This window comes from Hemicordylus capensis, chromosome 6 (genome assembly GCF_027244095.1).
Source record: "Hemicordylus capensis ecotype Gifberg chromosome 6, rHemCap1.1.pri, whole genome shotgun sequence".
NCBI lineage: Eukaryota > Metazoa > Chordata > Lepidosauria > Squamata > Cordylidae > Hemicordylus > Hemicordylus capensis.
In genome coordinates this window covers 6427646-6452590 of record NC_069662.1, presented here as the reverse complement: position 1 = coordinate 6452590, position 24945 = coordinate 6427646, and the positions used below count along the sequence as shown (strand labels likewise).

General features: G+C 45.4%; 1 gene segment (V, D, J or C); it reads left to right on the top strand.

The window, feature by feature from the left end:
• The first annotated feature begins 837 nt into the window (after positions 1-837).
• On the top strand, positions 838-2441 carry LOC128329555 (immunoglobulin heavy variable 4-30-4-like). The segment is given in 4 exon segments: positions 838-889; positions 1413-1497; positions 1823-1932; positions 2023-2441. Coding segments are annotated over 4 exon segments (666 nt in total).
• The last annotated feature ends 22504 nt before the right edge of the window (positions 2442-24945 follow it).

Below are 24945 nucleotides of genomic sequence, written 5' to 3'. Positions count from 1 at the left end.
ACATAGGAAACTGCCATATCCTGAGTCAGACCATTGGTCTATCTAGCTCAGTATTGTCTGCACAGACTGGCAGCGTCTTCTCCAAGGTTGCAGGCAGGAATCTCTCTCAGCTCTATCTTGGAAATGCCAGGGAGGGAACTTGAAACTTTCTCCATGCAAGCAGGCAGATGCTCACCTAGCCTCATGGAAGGACTGCCCTTGGTTGGAATGTTTGTTTTCATCTATAGCCCCATGAACTTTTGCTGCCTGAGACAACCCAAAGATGACTGGAAGTTGGGGTTGCAGGATCTCAGTGTTTGACCCAAGGTTTGATCCTCTTAGAATTTTTCTCAGTGTTTCCAGATAGGAACATAGGAAGTTGCCATATACTGAGTCAGACCATCGGTCCATGTAGCTCAGTATTGTCTACACAGACTGGCAGTGGCTTCTCCAAAGTTGCAGGCAGGAGTCTCTCTCAGTGCTATCTTGGAGGTGCCAAGAAGGGCGCATGAAACCTTCTGCACGCAAGCACACAGATGGTCTTCCCAGAGTGGAAGCCAGGTGCAACCCCTTTAGCAGGGGGAGAGCTGGTCTTGTGGTAGCAAGCATGACTTGTCCCCATAGCTAAGCATGGTCTGCCCTGGTTGCATGTGAATGGGAGACTTGATGTGTGATCACTGCAAGATATTCCCCTCATAGGGGATGGAGCCGCTCTGGGAAGATCAGAAGGTTCCAAGTTCCCTCCCTGGCATCTCCAAGATAGGGCTGAGAGAGATTCCTGCCTGCAACCTTGGAGAAGCTGCTGCCAGTCTGTGAAGACAATACTGAGCTAGATAGACCAATGGTCTGACTCAGTATATGGCAGTTTCCTATGTTTCTATGTTCCTAACCCCTGCTTTGAGCAACCTCTGTTCAATTTCAATTAAATATTCTTCTTGATTTCTTTGGTGGTCATTCCAAAATGTAAGCCTACATTTTGTGGAGAATATTGGTAGGTTTGTTTGTTTTTTATCACGTAGTCAGACAGATCGTCCAGGAGAGAATCTATCTATGGGGTCGCTAAGAATTGACACCCACCTAACAGCACTTAATCAATCAATCAATCAATCAATCAATCAATCAATGGGTGATCAGCATCTTGCATCAGCTTGGAGGGATCTTGGCCCATTCTTTCATCCAAACCTTTTCAGCTCTGTGACATGTGAGGGCATTTCTTTCCTGGACCATAGTATATGTGTTCACCAATCACTCCATGCCAGACACCTCATGTAGGGGTGTCTAGACAGTCCAAAAATGAACCTCCATAACCCTACAGAGCTATCAAGACAGTCATGCCCTGTTAGATCACAATTAGAAAGAAAGAATAAAGGGAAGCCTACACAACATGATCATCACAAGAGAAATGCTGTCCAACAGCTACCACTTCTGTCAAGATCTCGCAATGCATCTCTCTGTGGAGTCCCAGCAGGCCAGAAACAGGAGCTGTCTGGATCTTCTGATGGGCTACCAGGCAGAGCTGTGGGCTGAGCTCAGTTTCCTGGGTCATCCTGCCAGCAGACCAGGCTTAAGGACACTCATATGTCAACAAAGAACAAGTGTGGCTCATAGAAAAGGGACCTAAAGCTTCTTCCCTCTTCCTTTCCCATCCAGACACCTGCAGATACCTTTTGGCAGAAACCCACAAGAAAGAGACCAAGAACAACCTCTGAACCAACTCCTTGCTTCAAGCAGCCTCCTTATACTAGACCTGTAGCTGGAGGAAGGACTCATGCAAATTCTTCCAAAAGCCTTTGGGTGGGCAGAGAGAGAAAAACCCTCTTCAAAAAGAATCCCCTCGATCTAGGAAATTCATTTCCTTCCAAAAGCTCCTCTTTCCTGCCTACCTACTATCTCTCTTCATTAACATCATGACATTCTTGCTGTTCTTGATTTCTTTGGTGGCTGTTCCAAAATGTAAGCCTATGTTCTGTGGAAATTCTTGGGATGTGTTATACACTGATTACAAGTAGTTCTGCATTCACTGAAATCTTTTCTTTCTCCAAGGGGTCTTCTCGGACATTCAGCTTGTATCATCTGGGCCAGGAGTTGTGAGACCCGGAGAGAATCTCCAACTGGTTTGTAAAGTGACGGGTGTCTCCATCTCTGATGCATCTTATAGTTGGCACTGGATCCGCCAGCCTCCAGGGAAAGCTCTAGAATGGGTTGCAAGAATATACCCCTATGATGGCAGAAAGTATTATGCCCCTTCCCTGAAGAGCCGTGCAACCATTTCTTCAGACACCTCCAAGAACGAGTTCTCTCTCCAGCTGAATTCCCTGATAGCTGCTGACTCGGCTGTGTATTTCTGTGCCAGACACACAGTGAGGCAAGGTCCATTGGAGCTCTGTATAAAAAGAAGAACTTCATCCTCAACGCTTGTTTTGACCACAATTTCAGCCACCAAGTCGGAAAGCCCCTATTAAATCATACTCAGGAGTAGTCAGTGTGGTTTATTTGCCCCTTATCATTTCAGAACCACAACCATCTACCTAGATGCACTTTTCTCCAGAATGAGAACATGAGATATGATTATGGAACCCTGTTGTAATCATTAACAGTAACATTGCAATTGTTTGTTGATTCATTTATTTATATTTTATTCAATTTATGCTATCATCTCCTCAATCAGAAAACACTCCAGGTTCCCAGCCTGTCGTTCTCTAGATGTTGATGAACAACAACTCCCACAATAAATTTTAGCTGGGAATGATGGGATTTGAAGGGGGGGGCTGCCCTCAGCTCCTGAATCCCAGTTGCAGGGGAGCAAGAGCAGGAGAGAGGGCATGCCCTCAACTCCTGCCTGTAGGCTTCCAGCGGCATCTGGTGGGCCACTGTGTGAAACAGGATGCTGGACTAGATAGGCCTTGGGCCTGATCCAGCAGGGATGTTCATATGTTCTAGTTCAGCAATAGCTGTAGTAGCACAGGATGGGAACCCCTGATCTAGAGTGAAGATAATACACAGTTCATCCAAAATGTTCAGGGACCATGTTTCAACAGCATGTACTAGTCAAGGCCATGAAACCATCCATAAAGCTGCCTGTGACTACTAAACCTCATGGAAGACGTGCATGAAAGGACACCATATGCACAGTGCTTTCTGAAGAGCTTCTCACACTCAGGCAAAAACATTAGCACACATGATGAGGGGAACTCCTCAAAGTAGTCCCACCAGAATTAGAAACACAAGTTAGGCACTGCTTAACTTGTGTTTCTAATTTCAATGGCAGTACTTGACGGAATTTTCTGGGCCCGAAGCAGGTGGGCAGGCTGAGGGCGGCAGGAAGGAGGACAGGCAGAGGGAAATGGGCAGCACGTGGGAGAGGTGTAGGATGGCAAGCAGTGACAGGCATGTATGCATGGAGAGGTCGATGAGCAGGAGATGGACTGGAGGTACATGTGAAGTGGGTGCATGCCAGCAGCACCAACAGTGGGGGAGGGGGGAGGCATGAAAGGGCTTCAGGGACAGAGTGGACTCATGTTCCAGGTACATTCTGAAACACTGGTAGCTATGCTCCTCAGTTATCCCCAGCTGTATCCACTGGCAGATGAAGTTTTTCTTCTTCTGAAGATAAGAAAGGCAACTCCCTGAGAGGAATAACTACAGAGAAACACTCTGCCAAAGCTTCCTTGCTGTTCACATTCGGGATGAGGGTTAGAAATGTCCCCTCCATTTTCACCATCACTTGCATGGGGAAGCAGTGGTATGTTTTCAAAAAGGGCTAGAAATAGTAACTGCCAGGGCATTATTTTCTTGATCTAAATCTGTGTATGGAACACTTGAACCGTTCTGAGGATCTGTCCCCAAAAGGAGATGGTTGAGCTGGAAAAGGTGCAGAAGAGGGCATCCAAGGTGATTCTGGGAGCTGGAGCATTAGCACAGTATTTGGGGTCCTTCAAAGGAAGGAAGGAAGGAAGGAAGGAAGGAAGGAAGGAGGGTGAATATATATATATAAATATTTATTTTATGAAGAGACAGTGAAAAGAGATTTTTTTTCCCCTCCTACCCACTGACATAACACTAGAACTTGGAATAAACCTATTAAATCCATGCTACACAGATGAAGAATACACTTCTTCACACAACACAATTTATGGAATTCACTGCCCAAACTGTGCTGATTGGCACTGGCTTTCGGAGTTTTAAAATGGGGTGAGTCAAATGTTTTGCAGACAGATTGCTGCATTACTAACTTAGGAAGATAGCCCTTATACCAAGTGGTAGTGGCCGGTGAGGGTGCCGGTGGAGGGGCAGTGAGAGGCACCTTTAAGAGTAAATGAATTGGTGCTTACCTCCACTTTCACCTCACCTGGATGCTGCTTGGAGAAGCAGTGTGCAGCCTAGCACCCCCTGCAGTGGGAGAATTGCCTCCACCACTCATCTGGCCGTGAGCAGGGGATTGGCTCCGTGGAAGCCAGGTGAGCAGCAGAGGCAATTCCCCATTGCAGGGGGTGCTGGGTGGCACACTGCTTCTCTGAGCAGCTTTCAGGTGCAGCGAGAATGGGGGTAAGCATTAATTATTTTACTCTTAAAAGTGCCTCTCGCCGCCCCTCCACCGGCACCCTCACTGGCCGCTACTGAAACCAAGTCAGACCATTGGTCCATCTAGCTCAGTATTGTTGACACAGACTGACAGTGGCTTCTTCAAGGTTGCTGGCAGGAGTCTCTCTCAGTCCTGTCTTGGAGATGCCAGGGAGGGAACTTGGAATCTTCTGCATGCGAACAGCCTGTTGCTCTTCCCAGAATGACCCCTTCCTCTAAGGGGAATATCTTACAGGGCTCACACATGTAGTATCCCATTCAAATACAAACCAGTGTGGACCCTGCTTAGCAAATTGGGCATTTCATGCTTGCTACTACAAGACCAGCTCTCCCCTTGACTTCTTTGCCATTGAACCTCAAGTTACCCCTTCTAATTGAGCAAAGAGACATCATTTCCACTGCTGATTCTAGGGGTGTGCATTTTGGTTTTTCCCCTGTTTCAATTTGGACCGAATTCGAACCCACCCCTATTTGTTTCAGGTCCAAAATTAACCTATCCAAAACATACCAATTTCATTTTTGATCGAAATTTTCGTGATCTGAATCTATTTGGATCAAAAAAGGACCCCATGGCAAAAAGGGTGGATGGGGGTGGTAGTGCCCAATGGGTGGAAGCTCCACCCAAATTTCAAATAAATTGGGTAAAGGGATGATATTTGGTGAATTTTTGAAGTTTGCGCATCTTTAAGGGAAAAAAAAGGTTTCAGCAAAATTATAGCTTCATGTCAGGGGGAAAGGGGTGGCCCAGAGCAGGGTGTGGTGGGTGCTAGTGCCCAATGGTAGCAATTGTGGTAGCAAGGAAGCTACCACAATTATTTCAAAGGAATTGGGCAAAGGGCTGATTTCTAAAGAATTAATGAAGTTTTCACGCCTTTACGATTTTTCCCATAGGAAATAATGGAAGTTTCAGCAGCCCCATAACTCCACTTGGGGGGCACTGGGGTGGCCCAGAGTGAGTGGCAGTGTGGTGCACATAGGGTGCCAACCACCCCCATACCCACAAGCCCGTGGGGTGCTGAGTGTTGCTGTTTCTGAGGTGTTCATTGTGGATTCTCTGCTCCCAAATGAGATTTTCAGTGACAAACAAGAATCCGCTCTCATCTGCTACCAGAGATCTGCTTTTTTCATAGAGCAGGTTACACTAATGTTTCTCATTCCCAGCAGAAGGGGGCAGTGGTTAACTAACATAGTATCTTTTCTGTCCCTGCATCATGCTTCATTTCCTGCTGTTAAAATAATCTTTTTCTTGCCGTTTGTTCTGCAACAGACTTACTTAAATCATTGCACTAACGTTGTTTTTAAGCCCTTTAGCATCTTGAACATGTTATTATGGTGCTCTCTACACAGCTTTCAAAACGGCCATGCCTTGTAGGAATAAATGTAAGCCCACCCCAGGTGAGATTCACAAGGCAAATGGTGCCTACCAGCCACATCTTCCACCGTGCCAAGAGCTCAGCACACCATCATCTCTCTATGGGGTCCCAGCAGCCAGCAGAACAGAATCCACTGATGGGCAACCAGTCAGGGCTGCAGGCTGAGCTCAACTTCACAATGTTGGCAGACCAGAGTTAAAGACACTCTTAAAGACACTCATGTGACAGCACTGCAGCTCAAAGAAAACCAGGCATCATATCCAAACAGTTCTCCATCTCCTTTACCATTCAGAACTGGAAAAGGTGCAGAAGAGGACAACCAAGATGACCAGGGGCCTAGGGCACATTCCTTATGAGGCAAGGCTACAACACCTGGGGCTTTTTAGTGTAGAAAAAAGACAACTGCGGGGAGACACGATAGAGTCTATAAAATCATGCATGGTGTGGAGAAGGTGGATAGAACTAACTTCTTCTCCCTCTCACATAACACTAGAACCAGGGGTCATCCCATAACATTGATTGCCAGGAAATTTAGGACCAACATACGAAGGTACTTTTTCATACAATGCATAATTAACTTGTGGAATTCTCTGCCACAAGATGTGGTGACAGCCAACCACCTGGATGGCTTTAAGAGGGGTTTGGATAACTTCATAGAGGAGAGGTCTATCAACAGCTACTAGTCGGACGGCCACCTCCAGCCTCAAAGGCAGGATGCCTCTGAGTACCAGTTGCAGGGGAGTAACAGCAGGAGAGAAGGCATGCCATCAACACCTGCTGTAGGCTTCCAGTGGCATCTGATGGGCCACTCTGTGAAACAAGATGCTGGACTAGATGGGCTTCCTTGGGCCTGATCCAGGTGAGCTTTTCTTATGTTCTTAGACACCAACAAATACTGTTTGAAAGAAATCCACAGGCAAGGAAACCAGCAGCAACCCCCTGAACTGATCCCTACCTTGAACAGCCTCTTTATACTTGACCTGTTGCTGGAGGAAAGACTCATGCAAATCCCCCCAAGAAACATTTGAGTGTGGACAGAGAATGCTTCAAATAGAATCCCTACATTTTTAAGAACTTCACTTCCTGCTCGGAGAAGTTTTTTCTTTCCTGCCTATTATCTCTCTTCCTTATGACATTTTTAATGTTCTTCTTGATTTCTTTGGTAGCCATTCCAAAATGTAAGCCTATGTTCTGTGGAAATGATTGGGGTTTGTTATACCCTGTTTACAAGTAGTTGTTTATTCACTGAAATATTCTCTCTCTTTCTTCCCCAAGGGGTCTTCTCAGACATTCAACTTGTATCTTCTGGGCCAGGAGCTGTGAGACCTGGAGAGAATCTCCACTTGGTCTGTAAAGTGACAGGTTTCTCCATCGCTACTTCCTCATCCTATGCTTGGCACTGGATCCGTCAACCTCCAGGGAAAAGTCTGGAATGGGTTGCAGATATAAATGTCAGTGCTGCAGGGAAGTGGTATGCCCCTTCCCTGAAGAGCCGTGCAACCATTTCTTCAGACACCTCCAAGAACGAATTTTCTCTCCAGCTGAACTCCCTGACAGCTGCAGACTCTGCAGTATATTTCTGTGCCAGAGAAACCACAGTGAGACAAGTTAATTAGAGCTGCATACAAAAAGAGAAAACTCTCAGGATGAACATTTCCTTCTTACCTCCCAACATGTATTTTCTCACCTGAATGGGGAAATAGGGACATGTTGGCAGGTATGGTCCTAATCCAATTGTTTGACCCCTCCAAAAAGATATTAAATCTTGTAGAAAGGAAACATCAGGCATTCCCTAGTAGCAGCTTGACATCTTCTCGTGATTAATGACATGAGCTTCCACATGACTGGATGGTGAGAGAGGAGGGCACGCACGACTCCTATACCTTCACTTTTAGTCCGGGTACAAAACCCAGCAGGGGCGTAGCAAGGTTGGAGTGGGCCCAGAGACAAGATTTTAAAATGGCCCCCCCTCAAAGTCCAGGGCCTCCGCACACCCCAGGCCCCCAAGGATTTAAGTCTGATATTCCAAAATAAGTATGCTGCCTGCAAATACATTTCACTGAATACACACACACATGTCACAATATATAGTGATATACATTGAGTACTATACATTTGTATTACTTTTAATGCCTAGAACACACTAGAAAGATGAATTATTAAAATGGGCCCCTCGCTGCAGATTAGCAAAGGAGACTTTCAACCATGCAGGGTGAGCCTATGTTTGTTTTCTCAGAATTCTGAACAAATTCAGTCAAGTTTGATTGCAGGAGGTTTTTCACAGGAGGCTTTTAAAGCCCTTTAAGACACATCTCCTCTGGAATGGAGGTGCTGCATTCACATGTTGGCCAGATTGACCCTGAAGTCCCTGCGAGTTATTGGGGAGCAGTTCACACACAAGAAAAATGAAATAAAAGCACCACACATGCTTCACAGTCCTCACTCAGACCTTCTGGGTTGCAAAACAACTTGAACATAAGTGCATTTATAAATGAATGAATGAATAAATAACATTAATAAAATACTGTTCCAGAAGTTTTTGCAATTTTCTGCCATGAAACAAGCCACTTATAGGACTTTTTAGATAGTTTTTTTTAAGTCAGCAAATTTTCCAAGCTGTTTCAAAATAAATATTCAGAGACTTCTCAGTCCCTCCCCCCCACCATATCAAAGCCCTATGGCAAGCAGATCCCTATATATGGGGGGGGGGCGGGAAAGGTAACCACAAAAAGGAGTTCAGACCCTACCTGGCAAATGCTGGTCTGGGTTAAGCAGGGCAGCAAGGGGTCTTCTGCTGCAGAGAACACTCTGGCTGCCTCCTCCTTCCTGGCTAGCTTGGGCCCTACTCGAGTTCAGGCTTCACTGCGGCCTACACGGAGGCCTCCGTGGAAGCCCCGCCCACCCACCGATCAGCTGAGAGGCGGGAGAAAAGGAGCTCTTTGCAGCTTGCCTGCTGCTTCGATTGCGGGCCAGCAGAACAAGCAGGAGAGACGGCGAAGAGGGCAAGTGGCTGAGAGGCTATGGGGCTGGGCAGGGGGCAATGGGGAGTCACATGAGGTGCCTCTGGGGTGCCCCTCCAGGCAGTGGGGCCCCCAGACAACTGTCTCCCCTTGCCCTATCATTGTTACGCGCCTGAAACCCAGGATACCCAGTTGAGGAGCACCAGGATCAGGACTGATCTCAGAGCTTCTCATGACCAGCCCTACCCAGGCTAGGGCTGGTCTGGTCATGAGAATGACTTCTGTCTCTTTCCTTGAGGAAAGTAAGCTTATGAGATCCCCCATCTCTCTCTCTCTCTCTCTCTCTCTCTCTCTCTCTCTCTCTCTCTCTCTCTCTGTCCTGTGCAGTGCCTGGGCTGATTTGAGCCAAATTGGTACATTTGTAGCGACTCATAGGGACACCTCAACAGCATAATTTGTGATGATGTAATACATCCTAAACCAAGATGGTGGATGAATGAACGTTTGAGGTGAAAGTGGGCTAACTCATTATCCACCTATTTTTGACCGAACCTGGTACAGTTGTAGTGACACATAGGGCACCTCAACAGCGTTGTTTGAGATGATGTCATCCACCCCAAATCAAGGTGGCATTTGCATGAATGTTTGAGATGGAAGTGGGCTAAATTTTGAAGATGTTAATTATAAATTAAGATTATAGTGCAGATTAATTCTTACCAGAACAACTAGTTATGTCTGTTAAACAGTTTTGAGTTATTGTTTTATTATTTTTACATTTATATCCTGCTCTTCCTCCAAGAAGCCCAGGGCGGTATATTCATACTTGAGTTTCTCCTCACAATAACCCTGTGAAGTAGGTTAGGCTGAGAGAGAAGTGACTGGCCCAGAGTCACCCAGCAAGTATCATGGCTGAATGGGGATTTGAACTTGGGTCTCCCCGGTCTTAGTCCAGCACTCTAACCACTAAACCATGCTGGCTCACATACAGCACTTCATACAGCTCTAAATTAACTTTAGGAATTGGTTACCAAGAAAACTGCTGATGGCCACTGACTTAAATGATTTTAAAGGCAGAAATAGAAACCAATGGAGGACAAATTTATCCATTATTTTTCCTGATAGCAAAATACCCCTGCTAACTTGGCAAAGAGGCACCTTTTAATGTGGTGATTCTCTTTACTTAGCAGAGGGAGAGTAACTGGCCCTATCCACCCCCAGCACAGGACCTCCAGTGACTGTTGCTGGTGTCTACCTTGAGTTTCTTTTTGGATTGTGAGGCCTTTGGGGACAGGGATCCATCTCATTTATTTATTATTTCTCTGTGTAAACCATCCTGAGCCATTTTTGGAAGGGTGGTATAGAAATCGAATGAATGAATGAATAAATAAAAATAGACTTCCCTTGGTGGAATGGGAGTCATTTGGCCTAATTTATTATGTTTGTTTGTTTGTTTGTTTGTTTGTTTAATACATTTCTACAGCACCCCATCCCAATTGCTCTGGCAGTTTACAAACTAAAACAAAATATTAATCATTCAAAAATCAAACCTAAAACCATAGAAATCTGAACAATTAAACAAACAATTAAAAGAATTTGAAAGTTTAAATGGTGAGTAGGGTGGAGAGTGGGTCTTCCAGTATCAAACATGAATTGTCCTTTTTGTTAAGAAGGATTTGCCTTGGGATGGGTGACTACATGTGAGCACTGTCTGCTGTTACGGTGGGGCTTGAACCGAATAACTTTATCTCCCAAAATCTGAAAGGCAGCACTTGTCAGGATTATAATAGAGAGCTGTAACTCTGTGGATCGACGGGATTACTGTAAACAAAGAATTAAAAATGGACAATTCTAGAATTCTGAAGACCTACCATCTGCATTTTTGCTGGGAGGGTTGGGGCTTGTTTTGATTCTTGCTGGATTTTTGTTAATTATTCATGCAGGCAGATGTATACATTATCTATCTATCTATCTATCTATCTATCTATCTATCTATCTATCTATCTATCATATTTCTATATCGCCTGATATAAACATCTCTAGGTGGTGTACAAATTAAAAACATAACAAATATTAATACAGTATAAAACAGTTCAAATTGACAAAACTAATAAAACAAAATCACAGATAAAAGCACATTACATTTCAAAATCTTCAATTAACAGTCTGAGAAAAGAAGTACATCTTGAGAGTCTTCCTGAAAATAAACAGAGAAGGAGATGTTCTTATTTCAACAGGGAGCATATTCCAAAGTTCTGGGGCAGCCACAGAGAAGGCCTGGTCCCGAGTCACCACCAAACGAGCCGGCAGCAATCATTAAAATATTAAAATGTTACACATTACAATTTAATTATTGTTACATTATAATATAGTTACAAATATAGGTGACAACAGTCACCTAAGCAAATAAGCAGTTCCGAATATATATCCTGATCACCACCAGATGTTTGGGCTCACATACAACCTGAAAATCTGCTGCTTTATGAGAGTGAAGCCCATCCAATCTCAACTCCAGCTTTGATTCACAGTCCTTTTTATACCTGCAAGCCACTGAAGATGCAAATTAACCCCTGAAGATGCAAATTAAATCCACTGAAGATGCAAATTAACCCCTCTGTTCCAGTCCTGCTTAAATAAAAGCCTGCAGCATCTTAGAGACCACACTGGAAGATGCAATGGAGTCCTTGGCCCTATTTCTTGTTCTTTTTTCAGTCCTTAAGCTTGGTTAGTGTTCCTGGGGATTTCTCTATTATTTATAGAAAATGAATTTAAAGGGAAAGGTTATGGTGTCAGGACAAATACTATCACCCTTATCCATTTGATGTCTATGACACTTTCCCACAATTCTAGCCAATCAAACATTCTACAGTTGCATTGTATTCCTAAAATATTGAAGGAAAAGTTAGCAATTAGGGTCAAATTTCATGAATTAATGTATGGAGATGTGAAAATTATTTGCAACAGCCATGTGCATGGTTCTTATTTATAATTCTGAAAATGGCATTGCTAATTAATCATTGTTTTTATTCCCTTCCCACTAGTGGCCCCCTCTGAAATTCGGCTCACCGAGTCGGGTGGAGGAACGGTGAAGCCCGGAGAATCCCTGCAACTGACCTGTAGCATATCTGGTTACTCCATTAGCAGTGGCTCTTCTTTGGACTGGGTCCGCCAGCCCCCCAACAAAGGACTGGAATGGGTAGGGAGAGGATACTATAGTAGTGGGACCTGGATCACCGATTATGCCTCAGCCTTCCAGAGCAGGGTCTCCATCACTGGTGATTCTTCTAAGAATCAATACCATCTCCAGTTGAGCTCCTTGACAGCTGCTGACACGGCCACATATTACTGTGCCAGACAACACAGTGACACAGAGCAATCTGGCGTCTGTACAAAAAGGGGAAGCAGGAGCTTTGCCAACAGGTCTCTTCCCAAAACAAAGCTAAAGCTTTTTTCCAGCAGGTTTCCAGAATTACAAAATGAGATTCCCCCAAAACAGATTCACATCCTTAAACATCTTGACTCCCCTTAACAGCTTCTGTATGAACCATGCCAGCACCTGGGAAGTGTGTAATCACCCAAGCTTCCCTAATCATTCATCAGGCAAAGGTATATCACACACATGAAAAGGACAAAGTCCAGATATCTGTCTAGGTTTCAAGGGAAGGAGACCCTGAAACTGAGGAAAGCCTGAGACCAGTGAATAACCCTTAATACCTATCCTTCCTGTCCTTGAAGGATCAAATCCTGGCTAGGTGATATCAACCCAGGGCCAAAGAATAGGGGTGTGCACAAAACCAGTTTGCCAGGTTAGGGTTGTTCAGTTCTACCCCATGGCTCGACTCAAATTTGAGCCGGTTCAGGGATTTATTTATTTATTACAACACTCACCATCTCCAGGAGATGCTGCCATGGCTGTGGTGTGTGTGTGTGTGTGTGTATGTGTGAGTCTCCGGTAGTTCCCCCTCCCCTGGTCTCAAATGGCCTGGTTCAGGACTTTTTTTTGCCCATTCCAGGCCTTTCTTCACTGGTGGTGGCCATTTTGGAGGCTGCTGTGCATGTGCACTGGCCATCAGCATGACTGGGTACAGACCCATGCAGATGGCCAGTGTGCATGTGCAGCAGTCTCCAAAATTGCCACCACCAGCTAAGAGAGGCCCAGAATGGGCCCATATGGCCCGAAGTGGACCATTTAAGACCAGGGGAGGGGGAAGCACCAGGGTTTAAGACCAGGGGAGGGGGCATTACCCCCCAGAGGCAGAGAATGTTTTGGGGGGGGAATTATTTAGAACTCCGAACTGGCCCCAAGTCAGTCGGCAGGGTTCGGTCCTAACTAGAAATGGGAAATGAAGGGAGCTAGAAACTTTTGCATACATGGAAAGGCTCTTTTCTCTTTAGGGCCATAAGAAATCTGCACAGACGTATCACTTCTCATGTTCACTAGTAGGAGGAAGCAGGTACCTGACCCATATTGTTCTCTTCATAACCCGTGGCCAAAGAAGGCTTAATCTGAGGTGGTTGTCATCATCTCTTTTTTCTTCGTCCATTTTTCCAGTTACTCAGTGAAGCTATTCTCATGGTCACTGGGAAGTGGGCTAAGAGAGCTTAGCCCGCTTTCCAGGAATTGTGGGAGCCTGGTGCTCCCAAGGCGGCTAGCCTGCCTAATAACTCCTCGCCTAAGATGAGTTTAATGGAGCGAGTGCTCCGTTAGCCTCCTCTCTTTTCTCGTGTGTTACCACGGCGCGCAGCGTCACACGAGCAGTTGTGTGGGCGTCCGATCTGGCCTCCCGGGGCTGCCATTCGATCGTCTGCGGGGAGAGCAGAGCAGGCTAAGCCCGCTCTCCCTGCAAACCCACTAGAAGCTCTTCTCACTGACCATGAGAACAGCTTCAGTAACTTATTTTCTTGTATTATACATTTTTAGAAATTCTTTTTATATTCTATGTAGTGCGGTGGTTATCCCTCCGGAGAGAATATTTAGCCTTACTTTAACCCAAATTTCTCCTTCTCTCACAACACTAGAACCAAGGGTCAACTGATGGCCAGGAAATTTAGGACTAGGAAAACCCACATCTCTTGGGATATTGATGTGGGCTACCTCTGACTTAGTGGTCACAACATTGTGGAGGACTGGATGAAGGTATACACAAGTCAGCAAAACTCTCAGAAAAGAGCCAGAATCAGTCAACAGAAAACTCTCCCCCCCACTCAATCCCATTAGGCAAAAACAGACAAGAAGGAAACCAGAAATAACTCTTGAATCCTTGATACTGGCGATGGGTCTGTCAACCTTCCAGGAATGGACTACAATGGATGGACAAACCTGAATGACTCCTGCCTTCAGAGACCTTCAAGAATGAATTCTTCATCCAGCTGAACTCCCTAACATGGCTGCTGACATGGCTGTGTATTTCTGTGCCAGACAAAGGAAGCAGCACAATGAGGCAAATAACTGGAGCTCCGTACAGAGAGGAAAGAGAGAGGAAATTGTCTCACAATGCACTTGCCCTAGTTCTATGTATGGGCAACCCTATCCACCCCCACAAATCTCCAGTGCAAGGGTAGGGCCACGAAAATGGAGGTGCATCCAAAACATTATACAGGAATCATAGTCTTAGACACATAAAACATCTGTATAAAGACATAGCATAGGGAGGCAGCTCTATTTTTTAAAAAAAAGCCTGCTGGAATGGGACATTTTCCGTGGACCACTGAAAGGTGGGCAGTGCTGGGACTAGTGGCCAACTTTGGGGGTCCTCACAGAGAACATCCTTTTTCTCAGGTCTGCAAATCATGCTTCCAATGACAGAGATGCATCGAAAACGGGAGGGAGCCGCCCAGTTATAAAAAACTCTGCCTGAATCATATTCACGTTCGTCATGTAATTTTTTTTAATTTTTAAAAAGAAAAAGTTGTTCCTTCTCCTGACAGTGAAGCACAGAGCAGAGCTTCCAAAGTAATTGGATTTCTTACTCAGATTATATTTATATTTATATTTATATTTATATTTATATTTATATTTATCCAGCCTGATATGTATATCTTTAGGAAGTGTACAAAATTAATAACAATATTTAAAATCAACACAAATTACAATATACAAAACAATTTTAAAAATAGCATAAAATAGAAATAAAAACAGTAACATAATCAGAAGATTTAAGGGGAATAATCCCTTCTGAATAGATCCTGGTCCCAAGATGTTTATGGCTGACCCCCAACTTGTGAACCTGTTGCTTAGCAGGGAGTCCATCATCCCCCTTATATCTGGAAGCTCATCATGTACTAAACTGTGCAATGGGGAAAGCATGAAAGGAGGATTCATATGAATTATGGGATTTTTCCCAAGGTTCACCTTGCTCAATATTCTGTTTCAGAATATTGAAGAAGCATGGCTCCCCAGCACAGCATAGGTGTGTTGGGCCCAGCATCTGACAACCAACAACAGAAATGAGAAGTAAAGGGAGCTACAAACGCTTGACTTATGGAAAAACTCTTCATACTTTCCATGCAGGATGTTAAAAAACAAAAACAAAACTGCACTAATGCATCATTTCTCATTTTCACAAGTAGGGGTAATTATTCATCCACCACTATATCATTCTCCTCATTATTCATGAACAGAGATGTCTTGATCTGAGACAGTTGGGGAAATCTGGCTGCATTAGCATGCAACGTGAAACCGAAGGTGAAGGGGCCTCTGGTTTCAATTTGCATATGTCTGCATGCAGGAGACAACAGAATACAAAAAATAGACTCACGGTTTCCCTCCCCAGACTCCAATTTTTACTTTTGGTTCATAGTGAGGTTCGCCTCCCAGCATTATATCTGAATGTGGCACTGCAGTCTTGTTGCCTGGCAACCAGAGTTGAGGGAGGAAACGCCTCCATCCTTCTGGCTGCTATTGGCTGCCGGGGCTACCCTTCAGTCAAGGAGGAAGCCCTGGCAGCCAGTTCCCCCTCTTCTCTTCAGTCTCTCTGACTGCAGAAAGGGAGCTCTCCATGATGTCCAAATCTCGACAGGAGGGGGCGGGGAGTGGAACTGACGGTGCATTGGACCCTCGATTTTGCGATACATGAGAATGTGGCCTCTCTTTTTTTCTTGTTGAGTTGACCAAATGGCTTATCTTATTGTATTATAATTTTTTTAAAATGTGGTTATCCTTCCTGAGCAGATCCATGGCCAAAGACAAACTCCAGTATTTATTGAAAAATTTCAGTATTGTTTTTGGCTGACACAGCATGCAGTCCATCAGTGATGTAAGTGAGATGCATACATGCTGCTCCATTTTCTCAAAAGCACACTACAGCTGGTGGCATGGTTGTGGTAGCAAGCATGACTTGTCCCCTTAGCAAAGCAGGGTCCACCCTGGTTGCATATGAATGGGAGGCTTGATGTGTGAGCACTGGAAGATATTCCCCTTAGGGGATGGAACCACTCTGGGAAGAGCAGAAGGTTCCATGTTCTCCAAGAGAGGGCTGAGAGAGATTCCTGCCTGCAACCTTGGAGAAGCCGCTGCCAGTCTGTGAAGACAATACTGAGCTAGAGAGACCAAGGGTTTGACTCAGTATATGGCAGCTTCCTATGTTCTTATGTTGTTGTTATTATTATTGTTGTTGTTATTATTATTTCGATTTCTATACCGCCCTTCCAAAAATGGCTCAGGGCGGTTTACACAGAGAAATAATAAATAAAGAAGATGTCTCCCTGTCCCCAAAGGGCTCACATTCTAAAATGAAACATAAGACAGACACCAGCAACAGTCAGTGGAGGTCCTGTGCTGGGGGTGGATGGGGCCAGTTACTCTCCCCCTGCTATATAAAGAGAATCACCACGTTAAAAGGTGCCTCTTTGCCCAGTTAGCAGGGGTTCTAGGATGCCTCCATGCCTACCAAGCATAATGTTATTACTGCAACACTGCCCCCTATTATGCTGAGATGATGCTGTGCTTAGTAGGCATGGAAGTGCCCCGTCTCTGCAACCAGCATGGATGTACTTGTGAGCAGAACAAAGCAGCGTGTATCCATCTTGCTTAAATCAACAGTGGGCTGTGTGATATGTCAGTCAACATTATTATTATTTATATACCAATTTCAATGAAAAATCCACAAAAACGTTCAATTCCTTGCTGAGAGTTGCATAAAAGTGAGAGTATTAGATGGAAAAGATAGTAGGGCCATCCGCACAATAAAGGGCCTGGGCCTGGGGAGGGCTGGGGGGAGGGAGAAGCTTAACTGACTTCCCGCACATGATCCAAGCCTGGATAGGGCTCCACCGCCCATGCGCCCAGATGAGCAGCATGGTGGCAAGCGGGAGGTGGTAGAAGGAAGCCAGGCCACCTGATAGCCCACAGTGCACCACATGAACAGTGTGGTGCATTGGGAAATCTGCATGCTGCTGGGATGCTCATTCTCCCAGACTCTATGGTTGGCTTCTGACAGTACAGATGCAGCTTCAGGCAGTCCAAGCACCATGTGACCGGGGAGTGAGGTAAGAGGCACACATTCCTCCTACCACCTCACTTTTAGCCCAGGTTTCAAAACATGGCTACCCAGGGAAGGAATGATGGGATCGGGAGCAATCCTGGCACTGCCCACAACCAGCCCTACCTGGAGGCTTTACAGACAGGGCTGTTACCCGAACCTCCTCCGGAAGAGAGTGTGTGCATTCACACAATAGCCAAACATACCTTGAAGTCCCTTTGGGATCATTAGAAGCACTCCACACAGAAATTGGGCTTTGTCTTCTGCATTCTAGTTTATCTCGCTGTATTTCTGGGGTTTAAAAATTCTGCTACCATTTCTGAAAACGCTGGTGCAAATAGGGAGAGGCACTGACGTAGAATCATTAACATGATAAAAGGGAAACCCTCTTTAGGAATGCAGATATAGGCTTTAGAAGTCTCTCCCCGCACCCCATTGGCTAGAAGGAAAACATGGAGGCATGCAATGTGAACTTGCAATAAAAAAAATCCCAAAGAGCAGAGGGGAGGGGCTGCTTCCTTCAGTACCACGAGTGTAATTCAAAGTAGCTTTGCTAAACATTTACCCCACAGCATGAAGCCATGTGTGAATAACTCCCTGGGGGAGCTCTGTCTGACTCCCATAGGGCTGTATTTGAACAACCTTAATTCCTCTCATTCCTCCATGAAAAACTGGACAAGAAGGAAACCAGGAAGAAGCCTTGAACCCAAACATACCCTTGCAACACCTTTATTCATAGTATTTCACTCAAGGAAGGACTCATGCAAATCTCTTCAGGAGGCTCTAGGGGGAGGGAGAGAGTCCTGCTTCAAATGGGGACCACTCCCATTAAGGAACCTAATCGTCTCCCCATGTCAAAGACTCAGCTCTTCTGCCTGACTAGAACCTTTCTTCATTAATGTCATGAAACTATTACCATTTTCCATGTTTCCCTTGATGGCCTTCCCAAAATGTAAACATGCATATTATGTGATGTTACTGGCATTTTCAAAAACCATGCTTTGGTTGAAATATTAATTAGGCAGTATACTAAATTCAATGCAATGTTGTCTCTTTCCAAGGGGTCTTCATGGACATTCAGCCTGTGTTATCTGCTCCCGGAATGGTGAGACCCAGTGTTCCCTCTCAGGTGTGCACATGTGCCTGTGCTCACAAGTTTTTTTGATGTCCACTCAGTTAATTTTAGATGCTGCTCGGGTAGAATCAGGAAGGCCCCACTCTGAATGCCTGTGTGCACATACTGCCTAGATACTGCCGCCCAGAACAAAACTCATTCTGCACAGAGGGGGAAAATTAGAGAGAGCAATGGTGAGACCTGGAGAGAATCTCTACCTGGTCTGCAAAGTGACAGGTTTCTCAAACTTGTTCTTGGGAATGAATACACCAGCAAGATGAGAAAAGTCTAGAATGAACTGTAAGCATAGACCCTTATGATGGGGGGAAGGGATGTGTCCTTTCCCTGAAGAGCTAGACAGCCGTTTCTTCAGATGCCCCCAAGAATGAAATTTCTCTCCAGCTGAACTAGCTGGTCTTGTCGTAGCAAGCATGAATTGTCATTTGCTAACGAGGTTCTGCCATGGTTTGTATTTGAATGGAAGACTATGGAGCTATTCCCACAATCAGTAGAAAGCAGGCTAAGGGAGGCTTAGCCTGCATGCCCAGTGGTTCCCAGGTGACTAGTCCACCTAATTTCCCCTCCCCTTAAATGAGGTTAACAGAGCAAGTGCCCCATTAACCTTGTTTCGTTGCTCATGTGCTACCACAGTGCATGGCGACACAGGAGTTCCCTCCCTGGCAGCATCACCAAGATAGCGCTGAGAGAGATTCCTGCCTGCAATCTTTTAGAAGACGATGCCAGTCTGTGTAGACAATACTGAGTTAGATGGACCAAGGGTCTGACTTGGTATAAAGCCTTCATTAAACCAGCATAATATTTCTTCATGTTTACAAGGGAAGCAGTTATAAAAGGTTTCCATGAATATAGCCATGCATGCAACCATCCACCCAGTTATGTAAACCCCTTCATGGCTCTGTTTTCTCAACAGAAATAGGATGGAGGAAGACTTGCTGGATAAGAGGTTGGCCTAATTGTGAAGCTCAACTGCAAAGAGCAGTTCACACAAAACGATATGGATGTGCAAGCCGTTCACAAGGATATTAGTTACCGCTTGAGTGGAAATGGAATTAAACCACAGAATATAAATGTAGCAAAAATACATTTGGCCAGTGGGTGTCTCTGCATTACAAGCAATTAGCAGTTAAGTGATTATGATGTCCCATCTACGGCTCTTTGTGATCAGTTTGCCTGTCGCTTTGCAGATAAAGTCGCTTGCATCTGTGCTGACCTGGACTCCAGAGTTTTGGCAGTTCCGCCAGACATGCCTTTGGTACCATCTGGTCCCGTTGTGTTGGATTCTTTTCAGTTGGTGTGGCCTGAGGATGTGGACAAGATCCTGGGCAGTGTGCGGGCGACTTCGTGCGCTCTTGACCCTTGCCCTTCATGGCTAATAAAAGCTGCCAGGGAGGGGACAGGCAGATGGCTGGAGGTGATCGTTAATGCTTCGTTGAGGGAGGGCAGGATGCCATCGTGCCTCAAGGAGGCAGTGGTAAGACCTCTATTAAAAAAGCCCTCCCTTGATCCCTCCAACCTGGACAACTATAGACCTGTATCTAACCTTCCCTTTCTGGGCAAGGTGATGGAGCGTGTGGTGGCGTCCCAGCTGCAGAGGGTCTTGGATGATACGGATTATCTGGACCCTTTTCAATCTGGCTTCTGCCCCGGGTATGGGACTGAGACTGCCTTGGTCGTTCTAGTGGATGACCTATGCTGGGAACTAGACAGGGGGAGTGCGTCCCTGTTGGTTCTGCTGGACCTCTCGGCAGCGTTCGATACCATCGACCACGGTATCCTTCTGGGCCGCCTCTCGAGTATGGGGATCGGAGGCACTGCATTGCAGTGGTTCTGGTCCTTTCTTGAGGGGAGGGTCCAGAAGGTGGTGCTGGGGGACTACTGCTTGGCCCCGTGGCCGTTGGCCTGTGGGGTCCCGCAGGGTTCGGTTTTTTCCCCCATGCTCTTTAACATCTACATGAAGCCGCTGGGAGAGGTCATCCGGGGATTTGTCTGAGTTGTCAGCAATATGCGGATGACACTCAGCTCTATCTCTCCTTGTCATCTGATCCTAGGGAGGCGGTGGGTGTCCTGAATCGGGGGCTGGAGGCCGTGATGGGTTGGATGTGGGCTAATAAACTGAAATTGAATCCGGATAAGACGGAGATACTGTTGGTCAGTAGGAGAGCCAATCGGGATGAGGAGATTTTACTTGTTCTGGATGGGGTTGCACTCCCCTTGAAGGAGCAAGTACGCAGCTTGGGGGTACTACTGGACCCGGCTCTGCTTTTGGAATCTCAGGTGGAGGCAGTGGCCAGGGGTGCCTTTGCACGGCTTCGGCTGGTGCACCAGCTGCGTACCTTTCTCGAGAAGGCAGATCTGGCCACGGTTACCCACACCTTAGTCACGTCGCGGCTGGATTACTGTAACGCGCTCTACGTGGGGCTGCCCTTGAAGAATATCCGGAAATTGCAGCTAGTGCAAAATGCGGCAGCGAAGTTTTTATCTGGAGCTGCCCGTTGGGAACATATCACCCCCATTTTGAAAGAGCTGCACTGGCTGCCGGTTCATTTCCGGGTCCAATTCAAGGTGCTGGTTTTGACCTTTAAAGCCCTAAACGGTTTGGGCCCGGGGTATTTGAGGGACCGCCTGCTCCCAAGGGTTGCTGCCCGCTTGACTAGGACATCTGAGGGGGCCCTGCTCCAGGTGCCGACAATGAGGGAGGCCCGGCTGTCGTGCACTCGGGACAGGGCCTTCTCTGTTGCTGCTCCTAGACTCTGGAATGCTCTCCCGGTGGCCATTCATTCCTCAGACTCCATCACAGCTTTTAGAAAGCTTTTAAAGACTTGGCTTTTTACCCAGGCTTTTACATAATCGTTTTTTACTGCTGTTCTTGTGTGTTTTTTATCTGCTGTCTTGTTTTTATGCTTGTTTTTAGCTTGATGTTTTTACTGCTTTTTATTGTATGTTTTAATTTTTGTAAACCGCCTTGGGGTTTTCTTTTAACAAAAGGTGGTATAAAAATGTAAAAATAAATAAATAAATAAATCTTAACCCCTGGAAATTGAGGTTTCATGAGGGGTGGTGAGAAGCCCCCATTCCCAGCTACAATTCCCTGGGAAGAGGGAGGAAGACTAACAATCCATTCCAAAAGGGCTAGAAATATAAGGCATTATTTCCAGATTTAGATAAAGGAGTGCAGCTGTGTTTCCTTTGGAGCACTGTGTCCAGTTCTGAGGAGCGCTTCTGCAAAAGGAGATTGTGGAGCTGGAAAGGGTGTAGCAGAGGGTATACTCAGTGATTCAGGCTGCTGGCACACATTCCTTATTAGGAAAGCCTAAAGATTTGGGGCTCTTTATTTTTTTTTAAAAAAGAAGATTGCGGGAGTGTGTGGGGTGTGTGACATAAGTGTATTAAAAGTATGCTTTGTGTGGACAGAGTGGACAGAGAGATCGCTTTTCTCCCAACCACTTACATCACATTAGAACTTGGAATAAACCTATTAAAACCATGCTACAAAGGAAAAAAAAATATTCACAAAGCAAGCTTAACTTATGGTGGAATCAGTTGCCACGAAATATGCTGTCTGGCACTAGCTTTCAGAGCTTTAAAATGGGATAAGACAAACATTGCGAGGACTGGTTTCTCAATTATAAGCCATGAAACCTTAAGGTATGAATGTAGAAAAAAAACCCAGTTTTTCCATGCAGAACACAAAAACACCAAAATACGATGTATGCTATTGATTCTCATTCCAAATGAATGGAATCAGATGTTACCTACCATAATACTGATTGGTCTCTGAATCATGCTTGATTTCCTGCTATTAAAATATCTTTTCCCCATGATGTTTGTTCTGCTACAGACTTGCTTTCTTTATGGCACTACAGTTGTTGTTTTTGAATCCCTTTTGCATCTCGTGGAGTCTCTCTGCCCAGCTCTCAAGGCATGATGTGCCCTCTTTGAAAGAATAAATGGAAGTATATATGCTGTAAGGCAAGTCTGAAGAAGGTGGGATTCACAACCAAATGGCACCCACAAGCCACCTCTTCTGTCCTGCCAGGAGCTCAGGAATCCACCTCTCTATGGGTCTCCACAGGCAGCAGAGAGAGGAGACTTCTGGTTCATCGGGTGGCCCACCAGACATGGCTGTGGGCTGAGCTCAGCCTCTTGGTCACAACATATGCAGACCAGGCTTAAGGACATGCATGTCATCAAGGGACCACCATCGCTCACAGAAGGGCTGGCATCAGACACAGTTCTCCCAATTCCTTTTTCATCTGGACACCTTCAGTTACTGTTTGACAGAAACCCACAGCAAGGAAGCCAGGAGCAACCCATTAACCAACCCTTACTTCAAACAGCCTCTTTATAACTTCACCCATTGATGGAGGAAGGACTCATGCAAATCTCTCCAGGAGCCTTTTGGGGATGGAGAGAGAGAGACCCTCTTCAAATAGAATGCCCACAAGATTACAAACTTCACTTCCTCCCCAGTCCAAAGGCTCATCTTTCCTTCCTACCTATTATCTCTCTTTATTAACATTATGACATTCTTGCTGTTCTTGATTTCCTTGGTCGTAGTTCCAAAATGTAAGCCTACATTCTGTGGTGAATATTGGGGTTTTGGTTTTTCACTGATCATGTGTGGGTGTGTATTTATTGAAATCTTCTTTTTTTCCAAGGGGTCCTCTCAGATATTCAGCTCACATCTTCCAGGCCAGGGGCTGTGAGACCCGGAGAGAATCTCAGCCTGGTCTGTAAAGTGACAGGATTCTCCATCTCTACCTCTTCATCTTATGCTTGGCACTGGATCCGCCAGCCTCCAGGGAAAGGTTTAGAACGGGTTGCCGCTATCAATGTCAATAATGGAAGGAAGTTTTATGCCTCTTCGCTGCAGAGCCATACAACCATTTCCTCTGACACCTCCAGGAATGAGTTTTCCCTCCAACTGAACTCCGTGACAGCTGTTGACTCGGCTGTGTATTTCTGTGCCAGAGAAAGCACAGTGAGACAAGGAAATTAGAACTGCAGTGCATACAAAAAGAGGAAGCTGTCTTAGAGTGTACATTTTGTAGTCCTATTCATCTCATCTATTCATGTAGTTGTATTCATATCATCCCCCACAATGACAGTATGTCTCATGGATATGAAACCTAAGTCAGGCCATATTCTCATCACTGAAGTCATCCATCAGCCCAAATCTGGAGCAGAGAGGGCTTTCCAGCAGCCCAGAGAAGGCTGACATCAGCATTCCCCATCCGCATTCCCCAATACTGCCCATGTGCGCGCATGTGCTGACACAACCCCTTGTGTCGATGTTAGACTCATATTGATGCAGGGGCCATGGCCCCAATTATATTTCCATTTTAGTTTTTTGTTTTAGGTTTTGGTTTTACATTTACATTTTAGAAATGATTTCCAGTTCTGAAGGCAGGAGTCGTACAACTTTGTCTCATCACAGGGGGTGTATTTTCTGGCCCAGATGATAGCAGCTGAATGTCTGAGAGAACTCCCTGGAGAGAGATAAATATCTCAAGGAAATGTTCCTTTCATGACTGAAGAAGGCAGAATCTGGGGTGGCTGTCATGATCTCTTTTTTCTTCCCTTGTCCATTTGTCCTGCTTCCCAGTGACGTATCTAATTATTATACAGTGCTGGTAAAATATTTGTGAACCCCCTAGGATGGTCTGTATTTGTGAACCGCCCAGGAGGGTCTGCAGAATTCTTATTCAAAACATTATTAGAACTTAAGCTAAAACCCGATAAAAGTGAAAGGTGACCACATTGAAGAAGTAATGCAGGAAAAAGGATAATGTAGTGTTTTTGTCATTTTGGAGTCTTACGTCTAGACTGATAGTAATCTTACTTACTTGGATTGTAGAACATGCTCAGTGGGGTTCTCTTTCTCTGCTGTGCTGAGCATGCTCGGTGTATTTATTCTGCAGTATGTGAGCTGTGAGTGACAAGATGGGCACTGCCTGAAGTGTGTGCTCTTGTGAACTCTTTTGTTAATAAAAACAGCATTGGCTGAATTCAGACCTAATAGGAAATTGGAGATCACGTCACCTCCAGTTGCTGTAGCCGCACATCTGAATAAGGGAAACTGGAATTAATGGTGGTGCCAGCATTACATCTGAATCCTGGCACCACAGTTTCCACCCCATGGAACCAGAGTTGAGTGAGGAAGCCCTCCATGCTCCAGCTACCATTGGCTGCCGGGGCTGTCTATTAAAGAATGAAGATGAAGACGAGAGCCAGCAGGAAGGTGGATAGACTTGATTATGACAGCAAGGAATGTACCACTGAGAGACCTTAAAGGCCAAGCTGAAGACAGATTGTCCAGGAGAGAATCTATCTATGGGGTCACTAAGAATTGACACTGACTTGACAGCACTCAATCAATCAATCAATGGGTGATCAGCATCTTGCATCAGCTTGGAGGGATCTTGGCCCATTCTTTCTGT